Here is a 14,432-nt window from a genome sequence, read left to right as displayed (position 1 = left end):
CTTCCAACCCTGATATTCTATGATTCTATGATTCATTCTCTGCACCGCCAGGTTGGGAACTCTCTGATGAACAGGTGTCCCCCCCCCCCACCCAAAAAAGCTAATTTATCGAAACCCAAACTATTCACAAAACTCGGTCAGGATCAACAGAACACCAGACTTGGAAACCTTTCGTCAAAGAGACCAGAGACAGGCGAACCGGAACGTTTCGGTTTGTCGTCAAAATTACTTTTAGTTAAGAAATGTCTGTAAATTTACACTAAAAAAAAAAGCGGGGTGGGGGGAGGCTAAAAAAGTCAAAACGTTACGTTTGGACTGACCTGGACAGTGGATCTTTGGTTCTTGAACATTTTGGACATTTTGACTTTTTTCCACAATCTGGGACAGGACCATTTTTCAGACTGTTGAAAATTCTCCTGGGATTAGAAAACCGTGTCTCACCCAGCCCTAACGAGCATCCAACCGGAGCTGTTAATTGCTCTCCAGAATCTCAGCTTGTAGAACAAAATAAAAAGTCTGCAGCTGTCCTCCTTAGGAAGACAATCGTGAAAATGTGACAAGTGTCACTGAGGCAGAGAGCCTGGGGCAATCGCTAGAGGAAGTGAAAACCGCCTCATTCAGCTCTGCCAGGGGTTAGCTCAGACACCCAGGGACGCCAATTCAGACATCAGCCTTGTTCGTTCTGTCACTGCTTGTGTGAGGAAGCAGAGGGAAGGACACCGATCCACACGTTCTCCTGGGAGCCAGGCCTCGTTTTGGGGACACACGGGCAGAGTATATTTTTGTGGGTGGGGCTTATATTTGTGGGTGGAGCTTAGACGAATACCACCACCTTGCCCTCCCCCCATACCAATCTGACCCCTATATGTCATTTAAAAAAAAAAAAAAAAGGCAGCTAGGAGCCAAGGAGAAGATTTCAAGTGACCAGTGACTTGGTTTTGCCCAGCTGCAGATGCCTGATACTCAGCACCTGTGACGTTCAGAGTGGAATCTAATATCTCATTGAAAGGTGACACAGGGCCAGAAAGAGTTAATGAACTCCCAGACTGACCTGACCCAGGGCCGAACTTTAAAGACTGGTTAGGAAGAGATGGAAATGAACAGAGCTTTGAAATGCAGCCCCATTGTTAGAGAGAAAAGGGGAGCTGTGTGCTCAGGGCTTGTGATGTCAGCAAACAAGTCTTGTCTATTACTATGGCTTTGATTCAAAGATCAAAAAAAAGGAGTGTTAATATTCAGGAAGACACCTGAGTGAAATAGCACTGTTGTCTAGATGTCTCTTTGAAGGTTGTGGTAACCTGTTTAATGGATAAATGACCCTGTGCTAATTGCCAGGATGTTTGGGAGAAGGAAAGTTAAGCCAATTGTCTTCTCAGGTCAAAAGGCTTCTGGAAATGTATAAAAACCCTGGGACACTATCCTTCTTCATCTCAGATCTGCTTTGGGTTTCAAGAAGGGGAAACCCTGAGCCATAAGGATTGAGATCCCCAGTCACTGACTGGAGTCACCCTGAATATGGACATTGGACTGTAACCTGTAGACTATTTCTAAAAGGACTTTTGGCAACTACAAACTCACCATCTCTGCTAGGTATCAGGACCTCAAGAAATGGAACTCAAGTCTGTCTGTATATTGATCTTTCAACAAACTCTCTCTCTCTTTCCTTTTTTAACAAATTTTAGTTTCGTTAACAAGCATTGGCTGTCAGTGTGAATTTTGGGTAAGATCTAAGTTATCATTGGACCTGGGTGTGTGGCTGATCCTTTGGGACTGGAAGACCCTTGTCTTTTATATGATGAGATAACACTTCCAGTAATCATCATCATATCTGACATGTGTGTCTGGAGGGAGGCCGGAGGCTGGGCACTTTAAGGGAACGGCGTTGTTTGGACTTCTGAGTAACCAGAGAGGTAAGACAGAGGCTGTTCTGGTAAATCTACGTACTGGAATATCCACCAGGGGTTTGTCTGCCCCGTTCTGTTTGCAGTTCACCCTAATTGAGTGACCTCAGCTGGCTCCTACAGGCAGCATCGTTGCCGCACCCAAAACAATCCACTGGCCATGCAGGAACCTCAGCCAAAGCTGCTGCAAAGGGAGCCAAGACCAGGCGGGATATTGCTCACCTCCCTCTGGGAGCCATCGGCAATGTTGCTGGAGTTTAAGGCGAATATGGCCCCTCGCGCTCCCACATAGAGGATCCCCTTCTCGTCCTCCAGCAGCAGGGTGGTGTAGTTCAGGGCGTGGCTGCTGAAGCGCCGGACGTCGGACAACTCTGCGGAGGGAGAAGCACAGGGCAGTGTTAGAACAGGACACTTGGCTAGCTGGCTCAGGTCATCTAGGGTGAAATTTGCCCCTACAAGAAGGCCCAGGTCCCATCCAGCCCAGAGAGATCTAGGTCTCTGGGACTAGCCCTTTGTCCTAGCCCACCAAACAGGGGTGAATTGCACCTTTAATGTACCTGCATGAGACAGGAGTGGGGATAACTTCACTGGCATTAGAAGGGAAATCCACTTCTCTGGTATCTGCAGATCTATATGAACGTATGTTTTCCCAGGCCCGGGCCGGAGGTTCCTGGGTGCTATTGTGAGATTTCAAAGGGGGGAGAAGGATTCAGGATTTGGCCGTGCACAGCGGGGAAACCGTTTGCACCTCCAGAAGAGGACGGACCTGGGGTCTGTTGGCCGTGTGCGCGCCAAGCAGAACTAAACTGCAGGGGAATTGTCACTCCCGTAGACAGGCAAAGCAAAGCAGGACCTGCGGACAGCACTCAGCGTCGGGATGCGGAGGCAGCAACGTGGGTTTTGGAGCAATCTCCTGGACTCACACAAATGTGGGGCTGGAAGGGACCCTGAGAGATCACCCAGCTGATCTACACGGGGTGGGAAAAGGAAACCAAGCATCTGGATGAGTCTGAGCAGAGGAACCGATGCCCTTCTGCAGACGCACCAGGGCACATGCAGACAGATGTGATCGCGGCTTCTGAGCTGCATTTATTAGGAGCTGAAGGACAAGGCTGCTTCCCCGGAGCCAGTGTGACTCATCTCTGGAAGTGCCCGCAAGCCGCACACCAGCTGTCGATGCTGAGTCCTGGTCACTTGGATTCAGCGCTTGCTCTTTGTTGGGCTGCTGTATCGGGTCCCCCAGCTCCAGGGAACCCCTCTCTCTCACCAATCTGTGTTTAAGTTCTGCATCTACCAGGCACTCGGCTGTCACTCCCCCGGGCTGCTGCTGCGCAGCTGGGTTTATTTCACGCTCGTATCTGGACCTTTGCGTTGGCTCAGGAGCGTCCATATGAAACATGAATCTGTGCTTTACAGTCAGACGGGAACAGCAAACTCCTGCAGCTGTGGAGTTGGGTGGGGAAGGTGCTGGTGCGGGAGACGCAGCCCCCTCCCCCCCCGACTTTGCCCAAAGGATTGCATGGTGACACAGAGCTGCTGCTCCTCTATCCTGGAGGTGGGGGTCCGTGGAGAAGTGGGTCCCAGCATGCAACAACAGCACTGCATGCTGGGCCCAGGGCGTCCTGGCAGGAGAGAGGTTTCAGGAGAGAGACTGGTTTAGGGAGGGCATCCCGCTGGAAGGCACGTGGGCACAGGGGGCAGCATGAAGGGGCAAAGCCGAAAGTGGGAGGAAGGACAGAGGGGAGCGGAGAGAGAGAGCAGGAGGGAACAGGAGCAGAGACATGCAGGGAGGGTGAACAACCAGAGCTTAATGCAGAAGGAAGCTAGGGAAGGGATTCGAGGAATCAGGGACTCCCAGGAGCCCATCCCCGGACTGTTATACCCTCTCAATTCCCACTTGGCAAAGGGAGCTTCTCACAAGCTGAGCTGGCCGTCTGAGGGGCTTGGGGGCTCAGGCCAGGGGTAGCCACCTCTCCAGGTGGACGAAATGGGTGTGGGGCTTACAGGACGCAGCAGGGGGCTAGAAACCAGGCCTGAGGGGGAAGAGAAGGGCAGCCTGAGGTCAAGGAGAGAGGGAGAGCCATGCAGGGAGCAGGAGCCTACTGGGTGAAAAGCCCCCGCTCAGAGGACCACCAAGGAGTCGTGTGGCTGGAGGGAAGGCAAGGCAGGCTGCAGGCCAGGCTGTAAGCCAGGGGAAGCCCTGAAAAATGAACACGGAGACTTTGGAGCCTAGAGGGAAACTGAGGCAGCAGATGGGCCCAAAGCCAGCCCAAGTGAGTCCCTGCTCAGAGTGTCTCCCCTGCCCTCTGGCTTTAGTGCATTATAGGACCTCCCCACATCGGCTTGCATCAAGGGCCCACATGGGAGAGGGGATCTCGGCTGGGAGAAGGCACCTTTCCAAGCGGCAGAAGCTGGCAGGGCTGCCCATGACTGTGGCCGTGGCCCGTTCAGTTCCTCTTAGAGCTGCCAGCCTGGCCCACGCCCAGGGGCAGGGAGAGACGGGAAGTGGGGGCTGGCTGGCGGCTTGCTGCTTCCCTTGGGGGGGGCGGGTCCGAGGCCGGCTGGGGCTTCGTAAGCAGAAGTGGGAAAGCCCCACCCGGCGGCGGGGGGGAGCAGCTGTGACGTCACAAACGCCGCAGGAAGACGGGGCTCCGCACCGCCGGCTTGGGGTGCAGCCACAGGAGCCTTACGGCTGTAACTGCCGGGGCAGCTGCAGCCGGAGTGCTTTACCGGCTGCGTTATCGCCCTGCCCACGCAGGAAGGGGGGATCAGCTAGGCCGGTGGGTGGCACCTTTTCCCCGGTACAACGGCCCTGGTTTAACTCGACTTTAAAGCTGGGTAGTCCCACGGCAGGCAGCCCGATGCAGTGCTGATGCTGGGCCTGTCGCGTGTACGTTCCCTGAGTTCGGCGAAGCCCCTCTGACCCGGCTGAAACGGTCTCCACCCAGGCCAGCCATATGAGCGTTTGTGTCCGTTAGTTAAACTGGTGCCTCTTCTGCCTGGCGACGAGGCCTCAGTGGGACTTCCCCTCACGAGCGGGAGACGGCTCCAGCCAGAGTCCGCCATATCGTGCGGGTTTTAAGCCAGGAGACTGGGCCTGGTGGGCCACGAAGAGGGGCCCGTTTCCAGCCAGACGGTGGCTCGGGAATCCCCAGGCCTTGCTGCCGTGAGACAGGCCGATCTGTCGCATTTCACAGCGGAGCGCGACGCAGGAAGCACGTGCCGCTGGGCAAAGCGGAGAATGTTTCCCTGTGGCATTTCACACCCGCGCGGTCACTGGGCTCACAGCATGGCGGGAAAAATGAAAACAAAAGCCAGTGGCCCAGGAAGGGATTTAGTGTACTGGCGAAGGACTAACTGCCAGGAACTGGGGCTCCTTATCTTGGATCTGCCACTGCTTCCTTCTGAGGCCTTCACCAAGTCACCTTCTCTTTGCCCTGGTTTAAGAAGCGGAACCGTGGGGTCCTTGCCCAGCCCAGGGAAGGGACTGGGGCAGAGCCGGCCAGAAACCCGTTTAGTGAACAACTTAAAAACTGTCTTCATTCGGAAGTGTGCGAACGAGCACATTTTAAGTTTTGTGGGTGAAATGTATGCACTTCCCGCCCCCCAAATTCCTGAAAACATTCTCCCAAACATTCCATTTCCATTGCCCAAACCCCTGGCTGTGGGGAAACAAAACACTGCCATACAAATGGGATGCACCTTTCTTTTTAAAAAGTGTTGGTTTTTTTCCCACCCAAAAAAAGACCTTTTCATCTGAAGAAACTGAAAGCAGCCCCAGGGGTGAGGATTAACCAACGTTTGTAAAGCACTTTGAACGTGCACATCGAGTATTATTATTTAACCAGCTTGGCTAACGAGCGAAGAGGACAAAAGAAATAAATGAGGAGGAAGGTCTTGTGGAAAGCAAACAGCCCTAATTGCTTTCAGTCTCGTGTTGGAAAGTTTTCTTCACCAATTAAAATCCCTCTTCAGATTCAGGAGCCACTAGTGTCTGGGTCCTGCTACAACAAATCACACCGTTTATGACACCGGTGTCTTTCCACGGCTGGAAGGAGAAGAAAACACATCCCTGGAGAGCCCGGCTGAGGGCTGTGTACAGAGTCCGGCTGGAATTCATCAAGGAATAGTGTTGTTTAGGAGTTATAGAGCCAGGCACAAAAGGAAGACGCACGGAAACCTGACTGCGGCTGTAGGGAAAAGAGCCAAACCTTTCCACCCACTCCTTAAAGCAGCAGTGCGGTCTCCCTACAGGTGCCCAGAGGCAGCTGTCTGAGGTTTGTGTCTTGTTCCTGGGTCTAACGCGCACAGGAGCTGCAATTCGAAACGGGAGGGACAAAGGACGAGGTGCTCCCGGGACCCAGTTCCACGACAGAGGGAGCTTTCCAAGGGTTTAGTAAGCTGCTAGGGGAAAAGAGGGGCTCAGCCTCTGTGGCCCACCCAGCTCATTGTCCCCCTGCTGCGGCTGCTCACCTGGGGCACAATCGAGCCCAACAGTGAGCGGGAGGGCGGGGTGCTTCCTGCCGCTAATTTCACACAGGCCGCCGAAGAGCCATTGTGTGGGAACAGCGTCTGGGCCCAATCCTGAGGGGCCTGCAGAAAGAAGGTAACTAACCAAAAGCCCCAGGCGGGGGCTCCTGCCAGCTGGGCTTTGGAGGTGCTGAAGGGTGAAGCAGCTCAGGAGATGAGCTCCCCACAATGGCACAGTCTGTCTGTGGCTCCCCCCCCCCCCGACCCCCGATTTGCGCCGCTGAGAGATCCTTTCAGGCCCCAGCCCGGCGGGCCGAGCCAGCCCGGTGCTAGGAGATCGAAGCCTGTTTAGGTGCAGGAAGCATGGGGGACCTTGCTGCCCCCGCTGGCTGGCTCATAACTCTCTGGAGAGCAGGTGCAATGGGCCCATCGCAGTCACATACACGCACCACTCGACCCTGAGCCCTCCCAGAGCTCTTTGCAGCCTTTAGAGCTCAAAGCTTAGTACAGAACAGGGAATGCAGCTTTCACTCCCGTGCACAGGGTCGCCCTGGCCTGCAGCAGAGCTGGGAGCAGAATCCAAGCTTGCAAGCCGGTGCCTTATCCATTGGCCCATAGGCACCAACTCTGTGGGTGGAGATCCACTGGGAAAAATAAAGTCAGGGCCTATGCAGTGGCCCACATAGTCCCCACTGGACCCACGTTTGCACAAGTGGCATCATCGGCTGCCCGCATCTTTCCCCCAGGGGTACTTCGGAGGCCGAGTGGCCGACTGTGGTCGCCGGCTGGGTGGGAGAAGTGAAGCAGCTTTTCCCTGAGATGGCTCAGCGCGGCGCTGGGCTTCACTCCAGCCTGTGTCAGGGCCCTTGGCCCCTCTGCTGAGCCTGCCCCCAAGGCCCAGGCCCGCGGCTAAGGCACTGGCGGGGGAATCAGGCCACCGGGGTTTGATTCTTGCCTCCGCCGCTGAGCAGACGTCAGCACATCGCTGCCTGTCTCCGTACCCCAGGTTCCCCTCTAGGAGGCTGCGCTCGAGACAGGAGATATCGAGAGCCAGAGCTGACAGCAGGGACTCAGGTGTGGACAGACACCGCTCAGACCACCCACGCAGCTCTCAGGCACGCCAGGTGTTATTGAAGGCCAAAGCTCAAGGGAGAGGAGCTCGTGGCTGGCACGACGCCCCTCACGGCTCCAAAGGCGATCCCCAAATGGCTGTGAGGCAACCAGCTCCGCTCTGCGAGGGATCCATCCCCCAGCAACGGGGAGGGAGAGATTGTAACCTGGCCCAGGGACTCCGCACTCGGTGCTGGGATCCCAGGAGGGGGAAACCTCCAAGGGTCACCTGGCTGGCGCAGACGTGCCACTGCGGACTGCAAGGAGGAAAAAGGCTTCCCTCTGACCCAGCACTGAGTCAGCGACGCAAAGGGGCCTCCAGAGGAGGCACAAAACTGAGGTCTTAACAGGCTGGTCATCGGCCATAGAGCAGATTTCTCTCTGCCACATTTCCGCATCCAACTGAAAGTGCAGGAAAAGAGCCAGGGAGGTGGAATTCCTGTGTCAGCTTTTCAGGCCAGAAGGGACCATTAAATCATCTTGTCTGGCCTCAAGGAAGCAGTCCAGGACTAGCAGAGGATGGAACTGTTATGTACCATTGCGTGGGGCCATTAGATAGCTGCCAGGTTTCGCCCCAGAGGTGGCTGCATTTCGGAGGCCAGTGGAAGCGGGCCCTGCAGATCAGTTGAAGTTTGGAAACCACGTTGGGATCCTTGGGCTGGAGGGCGCTGCAGAAACTAAAGTTATTCGTGAAACAGAACGGGTGAGGCTAGTGTGGGGCACTCTGGGCTCCAGCCCCACACCCATGAATGTAACCAGCCAACCAGGGCCGAGAGCTGGGCTCCCAGGATTCACTCTCCAAAGCACTGACATTAGACAACCGATAGAAGCAGCCAGTTCACCCCAATTTCACTTGGACGGAGAGAGGGTGGGGCTGGGGAGTTTGGCCACCTGGCAGCAATTCATCAGCTCTCACAAAGCAAGAGCCTGGCAGCTGGCCCGCAACAACTCAAACCCGCCCAGCAGGGGAAAGGGACGGGTTGAGGAAGGTGGCACCAGGGCTGGATTCAACAGGTGCCAGGAAGGAGCAAAGAGATGGCCAGCATATCCTCTCCCCGTTCCCTGCTCGGCAGGAACACTCAAGAGCTGGTTGTTAGAGCACGGTGGAGTGGTTAGAGCATGTCACATCTCTTGTAAGCTCGGGGGCTGTCTTTTCAGGGTGTGTATATACAGCGCCTAGCACCACAGGGTCCTGCTCCCTAATAACAACGCACTAAACAAACAGCAGAGCGAGGAACAAGGATCTGTCCCCAGCGCTGCCTCGGAATCACTGTGTGACTTTAGACAGGTCACTTAACCTCTCTGTGCATCAGTTTTGTTGGCACAATGCAGATAATGTGAGACAGAGAGAGTGAATGAGTGTGTGTCTGTCCATCCGTCCATCTCCATCCTACATGAAAAGCCAGCAATGGCTGTGAGGGGGTTTGAGATCTTTGCTATTGGCCAGTTCTTCACAAAGTTCAGGCACACAACTGGATGCTGCATGGCCTAGTGGATAACGCACTGGAGTGGGATTCAGGAGACCTAAATTCTACTCCCAGCTCTGTCACTGGGCTGCTGGGTGACCTTGCCTCAGTTTCCCCATCTGTAAAATCGGGATAATAATACCGCCCTCCTTTGTAAAGCATGTTGAGATCTGCTGCTGAAGACTGCTAGAAACACCAGGTATTATTCTTTTGCACATGTAATATTGATTGTACAGTCCTGCCCAGCAGCCCCACTCAGGATTGGGGGCCCACTGTGCACGATGCTGTACATACAATGAGGTAGACACAGTCCCTTCCCCAAAGAGCTTCCAGTCCACTAAATGACTGGCCTTTCTGACTGCACACGCCATCACTGTGACGGTGCATACAACTGAGGTGCACGACCGCCTGCCCAAACGACCTGGAATTCAGACAGGCAAGGTATTTGCATCGTTAAACTTTTACAAACAAACAGGCCTGTGCAGAGTAAATAAAGGATCCCCCCCAGCCCGAGCAAAGCATCTGATCTTGACCTCCAGGCTGCTGGAACCCTGGCTGAGGGGAGTGGGAACAGATGGCAGGCACCTGCCTTGCAGAGCGACTCTCCAAAGCGGCCAGGAAACAAACAGGACTTTCTAGGCTCCGGCCGTGGGGAGGGAAGGCAACTGAGGCCAAGAGCTGCAATTAACCAGGTGACTTCCCCACCGACAGGACCCCGGCTGCCATCTGCTGCGACGTGGGAAATCAGGCACTTGCCAGCAGTCACCGCATGCGCGTTCCCCGCTGGTTTTCGGAGTCAGTGACCTCACGCGGCGCCAGGCAACGGCATACTCTCCCCAAAGGTCCCTGGAGCGCTAGATAGTGCAAAAGCCATGGCACCCCGGCAACCGCTGCTTCCCTGGAGAGCCGGCGGCTGACCGTTCCTGCCCGGATCTGAGACCGTCAGGCTTGCATGGCCCAGGGAAGAGACCCAAAAGGCCACATGGCGGGGAGGGCTGGCAGCCACTTGTCCTCCTTTTTGGGGCGTCCTTTGATTGCCTTGCCAAGGCGCTCCGGAGTGTGCTTCCGCTCTGAGGGAATGACTGGGGAGGGAACCCCGTTCTACGTAGCTTCCCACCCAGTGGGTCGTGACAACGGCCCAAAGCCAGAGCTCTCCTCTCCGGCAGCCTCCCAGGTAAAGCACCGGGAGTTCTGCCAGAGTATGGCCAGAGGAACAGGGCAGGAGGGCCTGCTACCTATGCCTTACGTAAGGGGACTGTTGACCCCTTACTAACAGTCAGTGGGGGTGTTTTGGTTGGCTAACTCCCAGTACTACAAGGGGGAAGGGTCGCTGGGGAATCAGGACCCTGAGACTGACAGTCCCCAGGAACAATGGGGAGAGGCCAATGCTCCAGGTCAGCCTGAATGACAGGGCGAGCAGGCTATTCAGGGAGTCAGGAGGCCAGGGAGGTCCGGTCCTCCGTGTGAGCTGGAATTGGCTGGGTCAGACAGAGTGGGGCCGAGCTAAGGAGAAAGCAGGGGCCTGAGCTGAGCTGGGGAGCTGAGCTGGGCCAGATCCAGCAGCCCAGAGAGAGCAGACCCTGTCCTGGGAGCAGAGCTGCAGCCCCAAAGCTAGAGGCACAGCCCAGAGAGAGCAGACTTGCCCTGGGAGGAGAGCTGCAGCAACCAGAGCCAGAGGAACCAGAAAAGCAGCCCAGGAAGCAGGTCAGTGCTGGGAGCAGAGTCACAGAAGCAGCCTGCAGAGCAGACCTGCCCTGGGAGCAGAGCTGCAGCAACCAGAGCCAGAGGGGCCAGAGGGGCCAGAGCAGCAGCCCAGGGAGCTGGGGGCAGAGCAGCAGCTGTGCAGAGACCGAGTGGTGGGGCTGGGGCTGGAGCAGTCCGGAGCTGGGTGCAGTGAGCAGCTGGGGAGAGCGAGGGGGGACCCTGGGCAGCGGGCCCCGCACAGGGAGATGCCTCAGCCAGGAGGCTGCAGGCCAGACTCGGAGCGGGATTGGTAACCCCGACAGGGCGGGGGCGACACTGGGCAGAAGGGTCCTGCCACCTAGAGCCTGAGAGCGTGTGGCCACCACCAGAGCGAGTGTCCAACCCGCAGCATCCCTGCAGCACGGCCAGGGCCTGAGCAGGAGGCCTGGGGCTTACAAGGAACAGATTGTGAACTGCCCTGACACTCCAGAGACACTGTTTGTGATGTTCCCTGCCACAGAGCGGGGTGATGTGTTTCCTTTAACCTTTCCCATTTTCCCTTATTCTTTTCAAAATTAATTGTTGATTAAATAACTTGCATTTGCTTTAACTTGTATGTAATAGTCAGTGGGTCAGAGAAGTGCCCAGTGCAGAGAGAGTACCCCAGAGTGGGGACACCCTAGCCCCTGTCCTAGGTGACCACAGCAGGGTTGGGGGTCGAGCCCCCCAGGAATCCTGGGCCCAGCCTTGTTGGGGTTACGAGGACTCTGCCAGACAGGAGAGTGGAAGGGGAGTCCTCAAGGGCAGGGAGGCCACTGGGTAAAGGAAGTGGGAGCGAGGACTCAGATCCTTTCGCTAGCCCACTTCACCGGGGTCGTGCAGAAGCCAGGAAAGTTCCCCACAATAGCAGGACTGTTCCCCCGCTTACACTTAGGAACTGTCACATTACCGCGTTCACCTGGAGTGATTATTCTCTTCTAACGCAGAGTGTCCCCAGCCAGCCTGACCCCACCCAGGCTCCAGCATGATGGAAGGACACCAGCTGCTGGCAGCATAGGGCCGCTCCGGATTGAGACCTGGCCTTGCTCGCGCTTCCCACGTGCTTCCTGCGCTCACGGCCTGGGTTGGGTTGGCTGGATTTGCCTGGAGGCTGGGACCATGCAAATCTTCCCTCGGCTAGTCACAGGAGCCCCCTCTGCTCACTGATTCTGTCTTCCCTGCCCGGGACCCTGCAGTGTACGATTCTGGGTTGGGACAGCAGGATACACACGCTGACACAAAGGCCTGGGAACCGGAGGAGAGATGCCGTTTGCACGTGGGCGTGGAGAGCAGAAATCGCTCGCATCATAAATCCCCCAGCGGCCATCCCTTTGCTGGGGCGCCAGCTGCCTGGGGCCCAGGTTTCGATCTCTGTGAGATCCTCCGAGTTTCCTTGAAGCTTTTCACCTTCTACTCACCAGCTCCCTGCCTCCCCCAGCCTTGGGAGCTGGGAAGATGGATGTGGAGGGAGGGGAGCAGACAGGGCAGGATGGGCAGGTGCTGCCTGGGGGGAAGTACAGGTCTGGGGTGGAGCTCAGCCCGGGTGATATCCCAGAGCCACATAAACCCGACCACGCCCCCTTTCTGTGCTCCACCGTTTGCCCCGCAGCGGCATTGCAGCCCCTCTGGTTCATATGGTGCCCTGGGATGTGCTGAGACCCCTGCTAAGGACCGAGACAAGCTACGCCTGTTATCAGGCTGTAGGGTTACGACTGGATACTGCAGGGTCGCTGCGTGAGAGCCAGCACGGGCAGCTGACGGAGACTCCTGCACTGCAGGAAGCCGTGTGGCTTGCGCCCGAGGCTCCCCCTCTCCTCCCCGCAGCACCAGATGGGGACCAGGGGCAGGGCAGCGAGGTGGAAGAGAGCCATGCAGATGGTAAGGGCTACCGAGGCAATGGAGCCAGCCTGCCATCACCCCAGCAGCCAGAGCGTGTACAGAACCAAAGCCACGGGCTCATCTGGCCATGGGCCACCCCAACGGCAGCCCCCACCCCTCCTCCCCCTGCCACGGCACTGCTGGAACAGACTCACAGCTCCCAAGGCCAGAAGGGACCAGTGTGATCATCTTGTCTGACCTCCTGTCTAGCACAGGCCAGAGACCTGCCCCAGAATAATCCCTAGGGCAGATCTCTTAGAAACTCTTATGTTCTACAACCACCCAGCCTTATTTTAAAATTGCCAGCCATGGAGAATCCACTCCGGCTCTTGGTAAATTGCTCCAATGGTTAATGACTGACTATTAAACACTGACACCTTATTTCTAGTCTGAATTTGTCTAGCTTCAGCTTCCAGCCATCGGATGGTGTTAGACGTTTGTCTGCTAGACTGAGCAGCCCGTTATTCAAGATTTATTCCCCATGCAGATATTTGCAGACTGTGATCAAGTCACCCCTTAAGCTTTTCTTTGTTAAACTAAAATAGATGGATCACCTTGCTACAAGGCAAGTTTTCTAACCCTTTAATCAATCAGTCTTGTGGCTTTTCTCTGACCCCGCTCCAATTCATCGACATTCTTCTTGAACGGTGGGCACCAGACCTGGACACAGGATCCCGGCAGCGGTCGCACCAGGGCCAAATCCAGAGGGAACATAACCTCTCTGCTCCTACTGGACAGTCCCCTGTTTACGGATGTCTGGCCACAGCACTGCGCTGAGACCTCAGGGTCCCCTGATTCTCTACCTCAACCTCCAAATCTACAAGTTGCTGCTTCCCAAGCTAGCCTCACCCGTCCTGTAAGCACGGTGGCATTCTTCCTTCCCAGACGGATACATTTACATTTAGCCATATTAAAACACATTGGTTGCTTGTGCCCATTTTACCAAGGGATCCAGATCACTCCATCAGTGACCTGTGCGCTTCATTCTACACAGACCCCCACAATTCTTGTGTCACCTGCGAACGTTACCAGTGATGATTTCATGTTTCCTTCCAGGTCATTAATACAAATGTTAAATAATGGAGGGCCAAGAACAGGACCCTCCTGGAAACACCCCCGTTGGGTGCCGCTGCCCCATTGACCATTCCCTTTTGAGACCTCTCAGCTAGCCAGCCGTTAATCCACTTAACGTGGGCCATGTTAATTTGATAGCTTTCTATTTTTTTAATCACCATGTCAGGTGGTACCAAGTCAAATGCCTTACAGAAGTCTTAAGGGGGTCACAAGCATGTTCCGGACCCAAGCCTCCCCTAAACCAGCTGGCAGCTGATCTCCCCCTCAGCAGCTGGAAGAAAGGGCAGCCCTGGGGGGCGGTGGGGACGACAACGCAGGAACGGTGGGAGAAATGAGCTACCCCTATGTGCTGCAGCTGGCCAGACAGGGCCAAATCCAACCTCTGGGGAAGACTGCGGGTCAGTGTAACCAGGAGCAACATCTGGCCCAATGGGGGTTGGCCCATGGTAGAGGGATGGGAATGCAGGTCAGGTGACAGGCTGGTGCATTCACTCAACACCTATACAGAGGGCTGGGCCGGAGTCTCCATGGACAGGCAATGGCATAGCCAGGATTCAAATTCTGCTTCCTCCCCAATCCTTTGCTCAGAGCAGCAGCCGACACTGACCGGCAGAGCTGGGTGTTTCCTAAAAGGCGGAGAAGCAATCTTGGTCTGATCGGCGTCTAGGGCGCAAGAGAAATAAAACGAGCAGAAGGCAAACAAGCAGGAGGCTGAAAGATCCAGAGATTCCACACGGTGCCTTGCTTACTCAGGATCTAACGAGGCCCGGAGCTACAGAGCCCCAGTCAGCTCCACCGATGTGGATGACGG

General features: G+C 55.8%; 1 protein-coding gene across 8 annotated transcripts in view; it reads right to left on the bottom strand.

Annotated features, from left to right (window-relative positions):
• The window catches only part of SEMA4G (semaphorin 4G), a 108,324-nt gene that overhangs the window by 29,262 nt on the left and 64,630 nt on the right, over positions 1 to 14,432 (bottom strand). For all 8 annotated transcript variants that reach the window (XM_073354523.1, XM_073354520.1, XM_073354521.1 and 5 more), the window contains one exon: positions 2,124 to 2,272. In XM_073354523.1, coding sequence (XP_073210624.1) covers positions 2,124 to 2,272 — 149 coding nt within the window. The remainder of the gene's footprint in view (positions 1 to 2,123; positions 2,273 to 14,432) is intronic.

This window comes from Lepidochelys kempii, chromosome 7 (assembly GCF_965140265.1).
Source record: "Lepidochelys kempii isolate rLepKem1 chromosome 7, rLepKem1.hap2, whole genome shotgun sequence".
In the NCBI taxonomy this organism is placed as follows: domain Eukaryota; kingdom Metazoa; phylum Chordata; order Testudines; family Cheloniidae; genus Lepidochelys; species Lepidochelys kempii.
Note: the sequence above shows the minus strand (reverse complement) of the source record. Positions and strands in the feature narration are given on the sequence as shown.